General features: G+C 42.5%; 1 protein-coding gene across 1 annotated transcript in view; it reads left to right on the top strand.

The window, feature by feature from the left end:
* The window catches only part of PCSK2 (proprotein convertase subtilisin/kexin type 2), a 253,105-nt gene that overhangs the window by 113,818 nt on the left and 120,849 nt on the right, over positions 1-18,438 (top strand). Inside the window, exons 3-4 of the mRNA XM_005568299.5 lie at positions 15,970-16,083; positions 18,165-18,273. Of these exons, the coding sequence (XP_005568356.1) occupies positions 15,970-16,083; positions 18,165-18,273 (223 nt within the window). The remainder of the gene's footprint in view (positions 1-15,969; positions 16,084-18,164; positions 18,274-18,438) is intronic.

Here is an 18,438-nt window from a genome sequence, read left to right as displayed (position 1 = left end):
TGCAGTGGTGCAATCTCCGCTCATTGCACCCTCTACCCCCCTGAGGTCAAGTGATCCAACTACCTCAGCCTCCTCAGTACCTGGCACTACAGGCATGTGCCAACATGCCTGGATAATTTGTGTATTTTTTGCAGAGATGGGGTTTCACCATGTTGCCCATGCTGGTCTCAACTCCTGGACTCAAGCGCTTCACCTGCCTCAGCCTTCCAAAGTGCTGGGCTTACAGGCGTGAGCCCCCAGGCCTAGCCCATTTCTTTTGAGACAGGGTTGTGCTCTGTTGCTCAGACTGAAGTACAGTGGCACGATCATGGCTCACTGCAGCCTTGACCTCCTGGGCTCTAGTGAGCCCCACCTCAGCTTCTCGAGCAGCTGGGACTACAGGTGTGCACCACCACACCTGGCTAATTTTTTTGTTTGTTTGTCTTTTGTTTTTTGTTTTGGTAGAGACAGGGCCTTGCTATATTGCCCAGTCTGGTCTTGAACTCCTGGCTTCAAGGGATCCTTCTACCTCAGCCTCCCAAGGTGCTGGGACTACAGGCATAAGCCATGCACCTAGCCAACGTTTATTTTTTATCACAACACAGTGAGGTTCCTGCTGTAATTATCCTGATTTTACAGGTGAGAAAACAAATGTACAGAAAGCTTAAAAAACTTGACTAAGGCCAAACAACTAGCAAGTGGTGGATTCAGTATATGGGCCTAGACAGTCCTTCTCCAGAGACTGACTCTCACTATCACTTTATTCAGCACTCTCTGTATTGCATAAGAAGAAATACATGTTGCATCTGTAGCTGAACTTCATACAACTCACACCAGCTACATTTGGGAGACAGATTCATTTATTTAAAAATTCCTAGTGGCCACCACAACATCTGATAGTTAATAAGCCCATCTTAAATGTTTGTGAAAATGAATGGAATTAGATGGTTTTAGTAGCTTCAGTTTGACTCATCTAAGAAAATAGTATAACCCACATGTAGCTGTCCTCCTGAGGGTGGCCTCTGTTTTCACTATCTGCCAGCCATGAAACAGGGCTCCCTCATCCCTGCACAGATATCTTTGGTGGAATTTGTCAGCAATCAACCTCACTTCTCCAGCATGAATGTTAGCTCTCTTTCTGCATGTGGGAGGCAGAATAATGACCTTCCTAAAGATGTCCACATTCTAAGCCCTAGAACTTATGAATATGTTATGCCACATGGGAAGGTGGGGTTAAGGTTGTAGACGAAATTAAAGTTGCTAATAAGCTGGCTTTAAGACAGGGAGATTATCCTGGATTATCTAAATGGCCCCAATGTAATCACAAGTATCCTTACAAGAGGAAGGCAGAAGAGAAAGTCAAGGTGATATCATACAAGAAATATTTCATCCACTGTTGCTGCCATTGATGATGGAGAAATGGGATCATGACCCAAGGAATGAGGAAGCCTCCAGAAGCTGGAAAAGGCAAAAAAATGAATCCCCCCCAACCAAAGAGCCTCTAGAATGAGCACAGCCCTACTGACACCCTGATTTTAGACCTCTGATCTCTAGAACTGTAACAGAATGAATTTGTGTTGTTTTAAGCCACTAAGTTTGTGGCCATCTGTTATAGCAGCCACAGAAAACTGCCCACCGCAGGATGAAAAACCACTTTCTCCTGGTATTTCTCAAAGGGCTAATCTAAGAGCATGGATTGTTCTGTACCTTCCAGGAGCACTATTGCAAAGTCGATTCATTACTTTTTTCATTTGTTCCGCATCACCATGCTGAGGCTCATTAACGCCCTGTCATCGGTGCTCCATGCGTAAGTAGAAGTGTGTTAAGAATCAATCGCTCTGACCTTTATTCCTTGTTGTTTTGTCATTCGTGGGCTGCTTGGCTTGACATATGAATTACTCTCCAGCTGCCTGGTGCTGGGGAGGCACAGACACCAGCCCCCAAATATTTCAGACATATGCCAATTGCAATTTCAACACACATTTTTTTTCTACCGTCAACCCTGGAACTGTTCCATTGGCAACGAATGAAATATGAATAAGAGGAAATAATTGACAAGGCATTGCTGTTGACTAAGGGGCTAACCTTTGAGGAAGATTAAAAACAGATGTCTTGAAGAAGAAAGAACTGAGGAAATGAACCTTCTCTCTCTTTAACTCTTTAGTTCATTGTCCTCATCCAAAAATTAAACTAACACACTCTGAAGAAGGTTTAAGGAGATCAGGAATTTTCAAGAATTCATTTGTATTCTGTAGCAGACAGCTTGTTTGTGTGTTTCCCATTGAAAACTTACAAGAAACAATACTGCAACCTTTGTTATAGCAAATAACTGGTGAGTGTATCCCTCCATGCCAAAGACATACCAAGCATAAAAAATGTGCCTAGAAAAACAAATAACTTTGGAAGGCTGTTTTCCCGATGCCTTCTCACTTCCTTTGTCTTAGTCCTTCTTCTCGTGATGGTGCCCAACCTAAGCCCTGGATCCTTTGCTATTGATTTCAGCAGTATTTCTCCCTGACTTGCAGGAAACTGCCCAAGGCTTTCAAAATTACCTTTTCCATAAACTGCTGTTCCTTCCTCGAACCAATCTCAACCAACATCTTTGCAAAAAGCTGCCTAATTAATGAGTTAATGCACAAGTGTGGGTAAGTGATAACACCTGGATGTGCTACCCTTCCCAGAGGACTTGTTTTCCAAATCTTTTCAAATAGAGACATAATCAGCCTGGATAATGCGTGCTCAAAATTAAAGCTTAACCCTTCATGGCAGGAGTGCGGTCAGTGTGAGTGTGCTCAGGGGAGGTGATTTGGGTCATTGGAGGCTTTCTTTGTGCCCCTCAAATCACAAACCACTACCCAAATGCTGCCCCTGCTTCCACCCTGACGATGAAATGATTTCATGGATATATTGACCATTATAATTATAGCCAGTGACATTTATAATATGTTTCATTATTCTCAACAAGAAAAGTTTATTTCATGTCATCCTCACCAGTAAGCCTGTGAGGTCAAGAAATCCATCATCCCCATGCTATACATCAGAAATCAACAAACTTTCTGTAAAGGTCAGAGAGCAAATATTTCAGGCTTTGAAGCCATATGGTCTCTGTTGCAATAACTCAACTCTATGGCTGCAGTGCAAAAGCAGCCACAGGCAGGGTATAAACAAACGGGCATAGCTGTGTTCCAACAAAGTTTATTTACAAAAGCAGTCAGCAGACTAGACTTGCCAAATCCATGGTCTGGATGAAGAAAGCACAACCTGGAGAATTTGAGGACCTACCTCAGAATATGCACAAATCAGAAGCAATCCACCTCAGAACCCAAACCCAGTTCTTTCTTACTTGAAATTCAGTGCTCATTCACTGAACCACACTGTTTGGGGCATAGTCTTTGGCATTCATAGACTTTGGATCCATGACTTTGGATCAAATTCACAATACTCTCCACCCACCCACCTACCTCTCTCGTTTTCATCACACACACTTGTAAGGCAGCAGCTGGGGCTGGGGTACCATCATTAGCCTGTGGCCATGGAAACAGAGTCAAGGTAACTGACCCACAGGACCAAAACACATGACCTTGATGGTATTAGCTCTTTCCATTGAAGGTTGCTGGCCATATATAGCATAATTGAATGAAACTGCAGAACATCTTCAGTCAGATCCACCTGTGCCTTCGAGAAGCACATTAATGAGGCCTCCCTCCAGCACAGAATGGGAACTAGGCAATCCAGACACGTCCCCACCCAGCATCTTCCTTCTGGTTCACTAGCAGAACTGGATCATGAATCAACAAAATGAAGGAGGCTTTGCAAAAACAAAGCTTTTGGAACCTGTATTCCTGGGTGGTGCTGGAGCCATTCATTCCCAGCCAGGTGCCATGAGCACCTTCTCTGTGGGTCCTGTTGGCTCCCCTTTACCTCTCACCCCCAAACACCTTTCCAGGGAGGTAGAGTGCTGAGTGCACTGGTCAGATGTGGGGACACTGACTGGTCACAGCTGGAGTGAAGAGTGACAGAAACTTCTTCTCGTCCGCCTACCCATTTGTTCCTCCTCCCATTTGTCCTCCCAGGAGCTCTCCTTGTTAGACTGAGGCCCTTTAGACCACCTGCAATGGGAAACACAGCCATTCACCTGGCCCGGGCAGGTTCTCTGGGGTGCTACAATGTGCATGATCAAAGCTATTCATGTATTAAAGAGGCTTAGCTAGCTTTACTTCTTTACTGCACTCACATCTCAGGAGACACTCATTGAGAGGAACACATCATTTTGGCCAAGAACAGCATTTAGGGACTGTCTACCTTCTCTGGAAAATTGTCCTCTCAAGCACACCTCAGTCTAACCATCCCTGCCTTAACATCCAGCATAGAGCCTCCATCTTCTAAAATCCTTTTCCTTAATATAATTTCCTAAATCCATCTCCTAACATTCCCCCACCACACTGGGAACAAGCACAGCCCTGGCTGCAATGCACATGTTCCAGCAATGTAGAAGCTGAGATTTCACTTTCTCAGGGTTCTCGTTGGCTGCCTTGGCACCTCGCTCCACGAGAAACATCTTCGATCCCTCCCTAATTACATTGATTTATCTCATGGTATACCTTGTATCCAGAGCTTTAGATGATAGATAGCACTTTGTTAATATCTTGTCACTAAGACTCAATGACTGGAACTGTGGTCAGAGGCATGCAGCCATATCCTCCCTCCTCAATTGATCACCTTGATTCTTGCAAGATGGGCCAACCTCTGCAAATGAGGGCAATCAATACTGTGCATTCAGCCATAATCGTGGCTTAACTCGGTATTCTTTGAAAACTTAAGCTGTGTAATTTGCCTGTAATTGGGCTTTCCAAAAAGTCATACCTCCTGCTCAAGGAGGCAATTAAGCCGGCAGACTCCCTGTCTGCTGCCTGCTCTCTCCCTCCTGACATCTGACTGCCATGGGTCAATCTTCCCTCCGCAGACCTCTCTCCTCTCCAGATCCCTGTTTGGATCTCAACAACCAAAGCCAGCAGCTGGTGGCAAAGTAGATGAACTAGAACATCTGAGTCTTGGAGTGACCTTTTTCTTCCATAATCTCCTACGTCATTTCCAGCAATGGCTTTTGGGGGTTCCTTGCTTGATGAGCTGTGTCCAGCTCATCAATTCAAACACTGAGATAACACACCGTGTTGCAAAGGCAGAAAAGCTAGAGCCCCAACAGTGAACCCTCATGTAAACCATGAACCATGGATAATGATGATGTGTCAGGGTCGGTTCAGCATGTGTAACAAATGCACACTGTGCTCCAGGAGGGATGTTGATAATAATGGGAAGGCCGTGCATGTGAGGAAGCAGAGGATATGTGGAACTCTCTGTGCCTTCCTCTCAATTTACTGTGAACCTAAAACGGCTGAACGACAGAAAAACAAGAAAGACGAAAGAAAAAGAAAGCAAGAAAGAAAGAAGAAAAAGAAAGAAGAAAGTAAGTCTAACAAAAAGATGTGGAGACGTGCCCTTTGTGCAGATGGGGACTTGTGTTGCATTTAGGACACGCTTAGGAATGGACTCCAGCTGGCTTCTCTTCCCACATTTGATTTGCTTTGTCGTGAGTTAGCTAAGAGCAAGAAAATTAAAGTCCAGGTATCTGGGCCACTTTGGAGCGAGATGAGCCTGGCTTGAGGTGTTTTGGAACAAGAGAAGTCACTACCCCACTGCCTTTCTACATTACAAAAACATTAGCAAAAATTATAGAAGTAATTGCTGGCATTTCTCGAGTTCATACTGTGGGCCAGGTGCTTACATGCACCATCACTTTTGGTCCTCACCACAACCAAAGTACACGTGGGAGCAGAGGAGCAGCACAGTACGGTAGAGAAGTACAGAGCTAGACTGCTGGAGTGTCGTGTCAGTTTGCGAGGGCTGTCATACGGGGGCGCCACAGCCAGGGTGGCCTAAAGAACAGAAATGTATGGAGGTAAAAGTCCGAGATGAAGGTGTCATCAGGGTTGGTTTCATCAGGACCATGAGGGAAGGCCCTGTTCCAGCCTCTTTCCTTGGTTTGTAGATGGCCGTCTTTTCCCTGTGTCCTCACACCATTCCCTCTGTTGGTAACAGTGCCTGAATATGATGACCTTAGTTATATTGGATGAGACCCCACCCTAATGACTTTACTTAATGACCTCTTTAAAGACACTATCTTCAAATACAATCCCATTCTGAGGTACTGGGGGTAAGGACGTCAACATTTGAACTTAGAGGAAACACAGTCCAGCCCACAACAGGCATGACCCACAGCTCTGCCCTTGGCTAACTGTAAGACCCTTAACCAGCCACTTGGTGTCTTCATGCCTTCATTCCTAACCTCTCATGTGGTTGTCGGGGAAAATAACTGAGATAAGGTACATGAGTACTCAGGGCACTGCCCAGCGCAACAGTCAGCCCTCAGTAAATGTCAGCCATCACTAGGGCTTATCCTTATTTTACAGGTGAGCAAACTGAGCCTTAAATGGGCTCCACAGCTTGCTGGAGATCCCACAGCCAGAGAACAACAGGTACAGCAGGACCTGTAACTCATGTCTGCCTGTCACCAAGACCAAGCTCTCATCCACAATCCTACGCTGCCTCCTTCACAATATTACACAGAAGGCAGCTGTGTGCCTACAAAGAAGTCAAGCTATGTTCCCCTTTTTGTGAGATGAAGGATACACAACCCAATCCATTTCAATTCTTGCCACTTCCCAAAGCTTGAAACGAGAGTTCTCAGACCTTCCTCTAACACCTTGTGAGAGGAAGAACTTACCCTGTCCCTGTCTGGTGCCCAGCTCTGTGAGTACACCCCAGAAATGCCTCAGATCCTCTACCCTCCCCAGGAAGATAACAATGACAAGGATGACCAGGCCAGGGCCCAGAGGGAACTTCTACCTTCAGCCCTAATCCTGTGTCCCATGTGGATGTGTCCTCATGCCCATCCATGGGTGTTAAAGCTAAAGTGTTTTAACCTGTCAGGAAAAAAAAAAAAAATCTTCTACCTATAATAAAGGCAAGGTACGTTACCATGCAAATTAAGAGGTTTTTAACAAATAAAAGATTCATGCTCTTTGGGTACTTTCGCTACATTTTTAATACTTCCCCCGGCACACTGGCTCACTACGCCGGCTGCTCATTGGAATTACCTGGAAAGTTTTAAACACCGCTGAGGCTAGGGCCCATCCCTAGCAATTCTCAGTTCCCTGCTCTGGTGGTTGGCCTGAGCATAGGGCTTTTGCCACCTTCCCAGGTGATTGCACTGTGCACTCAAGGCTGGGGACCTCTGCTTCGCGAGGACATCTTGTTGGCTTGTAGTGACGTTAACTCCAGTCTCTGCCTCCTCCAACTCCACATGCCTTCACCCTGTGTGTCTGTATGTCTTCACATGGCATTCTCCTTGTTTCTAGGCCCTCACAGTATAGTGACACCAGCTGTACTGGATTGAGAACCCATGCTAATCTAGTATGACCTCATCTTAACTAATTACACCTGCAGTAACCCTATTTCCAAATAAGGTCACATTCTGAGATACTGGAGGTTGGCACCTTAATATATCTTTCAGGACAGCACAATCCAACCCATCACAGTGCTAAATAAAAAAATTCTCAGTGACACAGGAAATACTTTCACACAATCAAGGACATCATAGATTAATAAACCAGTATTTTCAGCAACATGTTGGTTTCGTGTTTTATGCTCCTTTTCTTGCTCTCACTTCAAGCAAAGACGTCCCTCACCCTCTTTGGAGGAAGGTCTCCCCTTTGCTCCCCTTCCTCCTGGCCCCTCCCTCCCCAGCACAGTCAATGCTAATGAACAGCTGTTTAGTTATCAGCCCAGCAGGGAAGTGATCATGGCCCAAGTCCTCAGAGAGTTATATGCACGGTTAAGTTGTCCCAGATCCTGGAAGGTTGACTATGTTATGTGCCCATAGGGTGAGGCAATGTGGCTTAGTCGAAAGTTCATAGCATTGAGAATCCATCAACCTGATGACTCTGCCATGTTTTAACTGTTGGACAACGGCTTCCAAAACTTCCTTTTCTCAACTGTAACAATACCTACCCCACAGTTTTGTTGGGAAGATTAAGGTCAGGCGTGGTGGCTCACGCCTGTAATCCCAGCACTTTGGGAGGATCACCTGAGGTCCGGAATTTGAGACCTGGCCTCAAATTCCAGGGTTTCAGCCCGGCCAACATGGTGAAACCCCGTCTCTATTAAAATAAAACTTAGCCGGGCATGGCGGCTCATGCCTGTAGTCCCAGCTACTGGAGAAGTTGAGGCAGGAGAATTGCTTGAACCTGAGAGTCAGAGGCTGCAGTGAGCCAAGATGGTGCCACTGCACTACAGCCTGGGTGACAGAGCAAGACTTCATCTCAAAAACAAAAGAAAAAAAAAAAAAAAAGATTAAATGTAGTAAAAGTACCTTGTTAAGTGTAGAATAATATGCAAATGCACAGGGATGTTTTCTGCTGCATCCTAGCATGGTCATAACTGGCACATCATAGAGAGACTAGAGGCGGGTAAGGGATGGGTAGAGTTGCTTGGGTAACATTTGTGCACAAATGTCAAATTAAGGTTCAAAAGTTGAACTAGAATTGTGAAATAGCCATCTGTTCATTTTAAATAAAATATTACCTAGTACCAATTCTGCTAAAACTATTCCAAAAAATCAAGGAGACTCCTCTCTAACTTATTCTATAAAGCCAGCATCACCATGATAGCAAAATCTGGTGAAGACACAATGACAAATGAAAACTACAGTCCAATATCCCTGATGAACATAGATGTAAAAATTCTCGGCCAGGCGCGGTGGCTCAAGCCTGTAATCCCAGCACTTTGGGAGGCCGAGACGGGCGGATCACGAAGTCAGGAGATCCAGACCATCCTGGCTAACCCGGTGAAACCCCGTCTCTACTAAAAATACAAAAAACTAGCCGGGCGAGGTTGCGGGCGCCTGTAGTCCCAGCTACTCAGGAGGCTGAGGCAGGAGAATGGCGTAAACCTGGGAGGCGGAGCTTGCAGTGGGCTGAGATGCGGCCACTGCACTCCAGCCTGGGGGACAGAGCGAGACTCCGTCTCAAAAAAAAAAAAAAAAAAAAAAAATTCTCAACAAAATACTAGCAAACCAAATCCTGCAGCACATCAAAGTCAATTCACCACAATTAAGAAGGCTTTATTCCTAGGATGCAGTTAGTTCCGCATATGCAAATCAATATATATGATCATCACATAAACAGAATGAAAAAAAAAAACCATATTATCATCTCAATAAATGTAGAAAAAGCTTTTAATAAAATCCATCATGCCTTCAAGACAAAAACCCTCAACAAACTTGGTATTGAAGGAACATACCTTAAAATAATAATAAGAGCCAGCTATGACAAACCCATAGTCAGCATCATACTGAATGGGCAAAAGCTGGAAAGATTCCTCTTAAGGACAGGAACAAGACAAAGATGCCTACTCTTACCACTTCTATTCAACGTAGTACTGGAAGTCCCAGACACAGGAATCAGGCAAGAGAAAGAAATAAAAGGCATTCAGGTAGGAAAAGAAGAAGTCAAATTGTATCTCTTCATTTATGATATGATTCTATACCTAGAAAACCCTAAAGACTCAACCAAAAGGCTCCTAGAACTAATTAAAAAAAAAACTTCAATAGCATTTAGTTTACAAAATCAATCTGCAAAAATCAGTAGCATTTCTACACACCAATAACGTTCAAGCTGAGAGCCAAATCAAGAACACAATCCCACGTATAATAGCTATAAGAAGAATAAAATACCTAGGAATACATCTAACCAAAGAGATAAAAGATCTCTACAAGGAGAACTACAAAACACTGCTGAAAAAAGTCATAGAAGTCACAAACAAGTGGGAAAGCAGTCTATGCTCATGGATGGGAAGAATCAGTATCATTAAAATGGCCATACTGCCCAAAGCAATCTACAGATTCTACACTTTTCCTATCAAACTACCAATGTTATTTTTCACAGAATTAGAAGAAACTATGCTAAAATTCTATGAAACCAAAAAAGCCCGAATAGCCAAAGCCATCCTAAGCAAAAAGAACAAAGCTGGAGGCATTGCATTACCCAATGTCATACTATATTATAAGCCTACAGTAATCAAAACAGCATGGTAGTAGTACAAAAACAGACACATAGAACAATGGAACAGAAAAGAGAACTCAGAAATAAAGCCACACACCTACAACCATCTGATCTTCAAGAAAGTCAACAAAAGTAAGCAATAGGAAAAGGCCTTTTCATTCAATAAATGATGCTAGAATAACCGTCTAGTCATATGTGGAAGAATAAAACTGGACCCCTTTCTTTCACTATATACAAGAATGAACTCAATATAGATTGAAGATTTGAAAGTAAGGCATCAAACAATAAAAACCCTAGAAGAAAACCTAGGAAATACCATTCCGGACATAGGCCTTGGTAAAGATTTCATAATGAAGACTCCAAAAGCAATCACAACAGAACAAGAATCGACACGCAGGACCAAATTAAACTAAAGTGCTTCCGCACAGCAAAAGAAACTATCAACAGAGCAAACAGGCAACCTAGAGAAAGGGAGAAAATATTTGCAAATTATGCATCTGACAAAAGTCTAATACCTAGAATCTATAAGAAACTTAAACAAATCAACAAAAAAAAAAACCATACTTTAAAATGGGCAAAGGACATCAACAGATACTTCTCAAAAGAAGACACACAAGTGGCCAAAAAACGTATGAAAAATACTCAACATCACTAATCATCACAGAAATGCAAATCAAAACCACAATGAAGTACCATCTCACAACAGTCAGAATTGCTATGTTTAAAAAGTCAAAAAATAGGCTGGGCACGGTGTCTCATGCCTGTAATCCCAGCACTTTGGGAAGCCAAGGCTGGAGGATCACGAGGTCAGGAGATTGAGACCGTTCTGGCCAACATTGTGAAACCCCATCTCTAATAAAAATACAAAAATATTAGCTGGGCGTGGTAGCGCACGCCTGTTGTCCCAGCTACTCAGGAGGCTAAGGCAGGAGAATAGCTTGAACCCCCCGGGAGGCAGAGGTTACAGTAAACTGAGATCATGCCACTGCACTCCAGCCTGGTGGCAGAGCAAGACTCCATCTCAAAAAAAAAAAAAAAAAAAAAAGCCAAAAAGTAATAAATGTTGGTGAGGCTGTGGAGAAAAGGGAACACTTATACGCTGTTGGTGATAATGTAAATCAGTTCAGCCACTGTGAAAAGCATTTTGGAGATTTCTCAAAGAACCTAAAACAAAATTATCATTCAATCCAGCAATACTATTACTGGCTATATACCCAAAGAAAAATAAATCATTCTACCAAAAAGACACGTACACTTTTCTATTCATTACTACACTATTCACAATTGCAAAGACATGAAATCAACCTAGGTACCCTCCAAAGGTGGACTGGATAAAGAAAATGTGGTACACCTCATATACACCATGGAATACTATGCAGCCATAAACAAGAACAAAATCATGTCCTTTCCAGCAACTTGGATGCAGCTAGAGTCCATTATCCTAAGCAAATTAACACCTGAACAGAAAGCCAAATACCAGATGGCCTCTCTTATAAGTGGGAACTAAACATTAGGTACACATGGGCATAAAGATGGGAACAGTAGACAACGGGGACTACTAGAAAAGAGGAAGAGCAGGGAATACAAGGACTGAAAAACTGCCTATTGGGTACTATGCTTACTACCTGGGTGATGGGATCATTCATACCCCAAACTTGAGCATCATGCCATATATGCATGTACCCCATGAATCTAAAATAAAGTTGAAATTACAACAAAAATTTTCTAAAATTTTTCAAAAGATATTCTCATAGAAATAATAATGATAGCCAGTAACAAAGACTTCTCTTTCTTATATTTTTTGTCTGTACAAACGTGTAGACCAATGGCCCTATTTGAGGAAGCATTCTAAAACTAAATACAGAAGTGAACTATACATTATTTTTTGAGAAGGGGAATAATTAAGTTGTGTGCATGTTATTGGTATCACATCTAAATGGTAATAAAAGGTATAGTGTATGGAAGGATAAAATTCAGAGAAGGAGGAAGAGACAATAAGTCAGTGACCTTTTAGTAACAATGTGAAAATATAGTTTAGACACTCGGAAATATTTCTCTGACATTAAGGGCTTTATCATACATAGAATTGTAACACTGCAGTCTTTCCCAGAGGTCTTCCAAAATAGTTTATAACTTAATCTGTCTGGTCATGGTAATTTTATTTATAATGGAAAACAATGTAAATGACTAATAAGAGGTAAATGGATAAATTGTGGTATATGACTCTGGAATATTTAGGTAGCCATTAGTAATTAAAATATGATAGCTAAGTAGCAGTATATTAAATTCTTATGGTAGGATACTCAGTGAAAAAAGAATTCACAACTTGTTCTATAGTATGATTACTACTCTTTAAAAATTAAATATGAATATGAATTAAGATTGAATGAGAACCCAGAACAATAAACATGATTAATAGGGTTACACGGTATCATTGTGGGGAAAAAAAAGTTTTCCAGTTATTTGTGTGTAACAAGTGAAAGCATATATTGTTAAAGGTGTTCCTCTCCTTCAAAGTGTAACTGTGGACAAGAAGTTACAGACAGACTGACAGGCTCGGAAAGCCCCCTTCAGTCTCAAGACTCCTAAATTCCTGAGCTGCAAGGAGGCAGTGCCCAGAGAGTGCAGCATTCCTAAGCATCACTAGTTTCCATTAAAACCTAATTTACGGAATTAAAAATTAATTTCATGGAAATGAATTTGAGCAGTCTTTTCATTAAAGCGCACTTGGTCTAAATGAGTTTGGAGTGACTGTAATAGCCATTCCTGCACTGTTATTTATAAAGGTGAAATCTGATGTGAGTATTGTTGTTCTCACGCTACCGAGAAACAACATATTGCTGAGAGTTTTCAAATTTCCGTGTGATAGTTGCTCTTGCTCCCGGAAGATCCTCTCAAGGAAGTTATTGATGACAAGGAGTCCAATAGAATGGGAATCCCTCAGTGAAAGTCAACCAAGGCCTCCGTTTAGTAAGTAGAGCAGACAAAGCTCTACTCTCTCGTTGTGGGACCAAAATGGGAAGAGGCAATGGCCAAAGTCAGATGCCTTCTTTCCCAAGTGCAAGAGGCACTCTTGCTTCCATAGTAAAAGAAGGTTGTGAGATGGGTGTATCTGATGGCTACATAAATGTATAGCTCTCCAGGTGGAGAGTTATACATTTACTTCAACATTTTAAACATTCTGTTAAGGAATACGCACGCGTGCGCGCACACACACGCACACAGAGCTATGGGAATACGCTGCACAAATCTCTGACTTCAGGGAAAATAATTGACCAAGGCCCCCAGCTGCTGCACTCTGAAATCTGTCACTGTGCCAACAAGGCCACACTCTCCCCAGTGACTGAGAGCAGCAGGGGAACTCAGGCAGGCCCATTTCTGGGAGACACAGGGCTCCTCAGATTTAATCCCCCATAGTTTTACCAAACCATCCTTAGGTTACAGGGGAATCAAGGATGAATTCGCCCAACTTTGTTCACTGTTCTTTACTTGGGGTCAGACTTACATCACAGTTTCTTGTATTTTTCTCTCATAAAATATTGCATATTTAATCCCAACTTGGCAATGGCTTCCAAGAGGATATATATGTGTGTGTGCATATATATGTACATATGTGACAGTATGACACACATATATACACACATACACACATATATTTATATGTATACAAACATACATGTGCATAAGTATATGTATATGTACCTTTGAATTATAATTTATCTCCATTTGATGGGCATTAGTTAGGTCCAAATTTTTGCCATTATAAAAACACCCATCTATCCCATTTTTCTAATAATTTCACTGTTTCTTTAAGGAGTTTTTTTTAAGTTCACCACAGTGACTGTGACTGTTCCTTGTTGGAATACCTCCAAAGAACTCCCAGAGCCAATGCCACGCTTAACACTCGTTTTCCACATGTATAGATTTTCTGGCGTGGCTAGAATTTCTCTGGAAAACGAGCTTCAGGCCTTCTCGTGTCAGTGTGCAGAGTACAGAGGTGAGAAACTAGCCTTTCACAGGTTCCTCTGCAAGGCAGCACAGTAAGCAGGGGAAGCGTTTTCTGCCACGTCTGTGGTCTCTTCGTTCTTCTCTTCCTGCCGTCACTGTTGACCTGGACCCTGCTGTTCTTCTCTCATCTGGTATCCATTAGAGTTCTTGATGACAAGCAACAGAAATTGATTCTGCTTCACTTCAACCAGAGAGAAGTTGTCAGGAAGATATCGGGGGCCCACAATCAATGGGTGGTTGGAGGATCAGTCTTGAAAGCTCCGGGGCTGGGCTGCAGGAACACAGTGAGGATCTTTTACTAGGAGAGCCTAGTGAGTGAACCTCCAGGGTAGACGGGCTCCAGGGGATCCTGTTCCTTGCTTCACTTTCCCAAGATTCAAATCCTGGGAGAGAGACACCCACAGAGGCACCCTTAAGGCAGAGGGAGATTCTAGTGCCTGTGGCAGACAGGCACCTAGAACTGCACTTCCACCAACACAGAACCTGATGGATTGGAGGAAATTCCCCCAAATACACTGGGGAGATTTGGGAAGAGGAAAAACAAATGTTGGGCTATAATATAATAGTGATATCCAGCAGCACCCTTTTATATATGTGCATAATCCTTGGGTTTGCACATGTTCAGGGACTGGCCACAACTGTTGCATGATAAATTAGTCTTTGTCCAAGTGAAAGCAAGTTTCCTGATTGAGACAAAGCCTAGGCATTGCCGGGAGCCCACTTGAACTAACTCAGCTCCTAAGTTGCATTTCCATCCAAGAGCCTGGGGTTCTTTCTCACTATCCAAAACTGAAATGTTGTCACTGCCAGGACAGCAACACCGTCTGTCAGTTTCTTGTCAGAGGTTCCTCTCTTACCTTCTAGGACTTTGCTGTGGGATCTGTTGGCTCTCCAGGCAGGCTTCATTGTTTGTCTGTTTGTTCTTGTCTTGGGGAAGTTTTCTTTTTCAGCAGATTCTCAAATGTGATAGTACTGTCAACAAATTAAAGGCTGGGAAGCCCTCCAGAAAAATTATCCGTGCCGTTTTCACTCTCTCCCTTCCTGAATCCACATCAATCCTCTCTCGTTAATAGAAATCTTCCATTGTTTTATTTCACTTAATGACCCCTACCACATTATTTTCTTTAAGAATACTTTTCTCAGCCAGGTGCGGTGGTTCATGCCTGTAATCCCAGCCCTTTGGGAGGCCAAGGTGAGTGGATCACCTGAGGTTGGGAGTTCGAGACCAGCCTGACCAACATGGAGAAGCCCCATCTCTACTAAAAATACCAAATTAGCCAGGTGTGGTGGCGCATGCTTGTAATCCCAGCTATTTGGGAGCCTGAGGCAGGAGAATCACTTGAACCCGGGAGGCCGAGGTTGCAGTGAGCCAAGATCACGCCATTGCCCTCTGGCCTGGGCAACAGCAGCGAAACTCTGTCTCCAAAAAAAAAAAAAAAAGAAAGAAAAGATTACTTTTCTCTATCTAATTCTTACTTTAGGGAAATTCACTTTGAGCCATCACCAAAGCCTGTCTGTTCAGTGCAACCATAAGTAAATGCTCTCGTAAAATAACCGTAATGGGTCAGGCGCAGTGGCTCATGCCTGTAATCCCAGCTGTTTTGGAGGCCGAGGCAGGCAGATCGCTTGAGCTCAGGAGTTCGAGACCAGCCTGGGAACTATAGTGAGGCTCCCCATCTCTACAAAAAAAAAAAATAATAATAATAATGGTAAGGTGAGCATGTATATGAGATGAACTTGCTTTTGCTGAAGAAAAAAAAAAATACACCTGATATACAAATGAAATTTGGATTCATGGAGACAAATTCCAGAAGAGGGAATGTTCAGATTATATTCAGGTAATATGTCAGCATTGTCATTCCAGGTAAAGATGGCTTTACAGCAGGAAGGATTTGACCGAAAAAAGCGAGGTTACAGAGACATCAATGAGATCGACATCAACATGAACGATCCTCTTTTTACAAAGCAATGGTATCTGGTGAGTGTCTTTATGTCCTTTTGGACATTTCTCATCTTGAGACTCTGGATAAAAGATGTATTCTTGTATCCTCATTATTCACTAGGATGTTAGCCAGTATCCAACTCAGTGACCCTCTCTGTCCCCTTCCATATGTATTGATTTTCTGTCACGACCTGTGCATCTAGTTCTCTAATCTGCTTTCTTCTGGAACTGCTGAGTAGCCCTGGTCTCCTAGGGTCCAGGCTATGACCAACAACTGATGGAATTCTCTTTGATTCTGAAAAAGTGCACCAGTGTATAACTGAAGACTTGCAAAACTATATAAAAGTCAAATCAGAGGTCTGGGAAGAGTAATGCAGGGGTCTCAACAGACAGAGTAACAGGGGACATAATGAAGTCACAGGCCTGAAAGAAAGGATCCAATGACTTCCCAAGGGGCTAGCAAGATAGCTTGGAGACTAAAGTAGCAAAAAGAGCATCTATTAATGCTTCCTAAAACAATGGCAGGAAATCAATTCCATGGGGCTTAACTGATGAAGGCTTGGAGGCACTAAAACCCATTTTGTCTGGTGAAGTGAGCATTTTGTGGGTCACCAACAGTTCATCATGATCCATTTGGACTGGCCGAGATATGTTTAAAAAGGGATCAGTGACTCCAAACCAAGCTGAACTGCAGGGCATATTGACAAAAGGGAGTGACTAATTTGTAAATGTGAATGAAACTTTATTTTATTTAAGATTAAAAAGTGATGAACAAGAGAGAGAACTAAATTACAGCCTTGCGGACGGCTACATTACAGGAATTCATCACAATTTCCCTCCTGGGGCTGCAGAGCTTGACTCTGCCTTATGCTTTTTGGCATGGAAGTCCGAAAATCCAGTATGGGTAATTGAATGAGTGTATTTGTGTTAGTCAGGAAAGGCTAGGTTTGTTGCAATAATGAACAACCCTCAGATCACAGTAGCTTATCAAAAGCAAGGCTTGTTTCTCACTTTTGCTACACAGCCCATGCTTCATAATTGCTCAGAAACGCAGGCTGACCAACCTCCATCTAAGCTCCATTCCCACACTGCTTTCATGAGCCCCTCAGCAAGGAAAAGGGGTAATAGAATTTTTAAAAGAACCTCTTAAAGTTTCTGCCTGGATGTGAAAAATGGCACGTGAGATCACATGCCATTGGCCAAAATTAGTCATCCGCCATTCTAACTTCAGAGTGGATGGAGAGGTGTAGTCTTAACGTGTCTCTAGAAGAAAGAGCATGGTAAATTTTTTAAAGAGCCCTAATGACAATCACACAATGTTTTAGCAATATCACAATAGCCACTGATCACTGTGGGCTTTTGCCAATACAAGTTCTGACTTTATTATTCTTTTTACAATCCATCCTGGAGAAAACCTACACAGTACAAAGACGCATGAAAAGATGGGAATGAACATGTTAACGTGGAATTGCTCTTTGTTTTCCTTTCTTTCTCTTCTGAAATATTTTTGGGGGCCAGGATGAGGGGCTTTCGGATTTCTTTTTCAGCATTAGAATATGCACTAAAGGTGAGCCAGTTTTCTTTAGTTCCGTTCAACAAATACTTTTGAACAAGACTTAGTGTGGTGGCACTGAAATTACAAAGATTAACTAGGACATGTTACCTCCTGCAAAAGATATTGTTATTTAGTAAGAAGTTATATTCAAATAAGAATAATCCAAAATATGCTGTAAATTCAAAACATGAGGTATAAACAAAGAGGTATGAAAGTGAGCATTTAATTCTAAATCAGGGAGGGTTTCCTACAATAGCAGCTCTTTTATAGAAAAAGTTTAAAGATAGTGATCTAGTTATAAGATATGAGGGGATTGAAACTATGTTTGCATATTTACAGAAAACAGAAAACACTAAGTGTTTATACCCAAAAAAAAAAAAAAATGGAGAGGAAACGCTATAGGTAGGTTAGGAGGGACACCCAAAAGCACTGTTTCATGGAAGTGGCCTTTGAGCTGGTCCTGGAATATTAGATGGCTATAGAGCATGTCAAGTAAATATGTATATGGGTGCTTTACAACACCAAACTGATACCATTCTTTGCTTTGAAATTCCTATACCAGATCAATACTGGCCAAGCTGATGGCACTCCTGGCCTTGATTTGAATGTGGCTGAAGCCTGGGAGCTGGGATACACAGGGAAGGGTGTTACCATTGGAATTATGGATGATGGTGAGTATTTTGAAGCCTGTGCATCATTTGGAAATAAGCGTGCCTTTGCTTGCCTTTCGATAAAGTTGGTACTGTTTTGGAGATGCTAACCAGAGATGGAATAGCAAGATACTGGGCCTATGACCACACTGCACTGTGACCAAATCTTCACCTTTCTTCCAATCA

The sequence above is a fragment of the Macaca fascicularis genome, chromosome 10, assembly GCF_037993035.2.
Source record: "Macaca fascicularis isolate 582-1 chromosome 10, T2T-MFA8v1.1".
Classification (NCBI taxonomy): domain Eukaryota; kingdom Metazoa; phylum Chordata; class Mammalia; order Primates; family Cercopithecidae; genus Macaca; species Macaca fascicularis.
The sequence above is the reverse complement of the archived record's forward strand: the minus strand, read 5'-3'. Positions and strand labels throughout refer to the sequence as shown.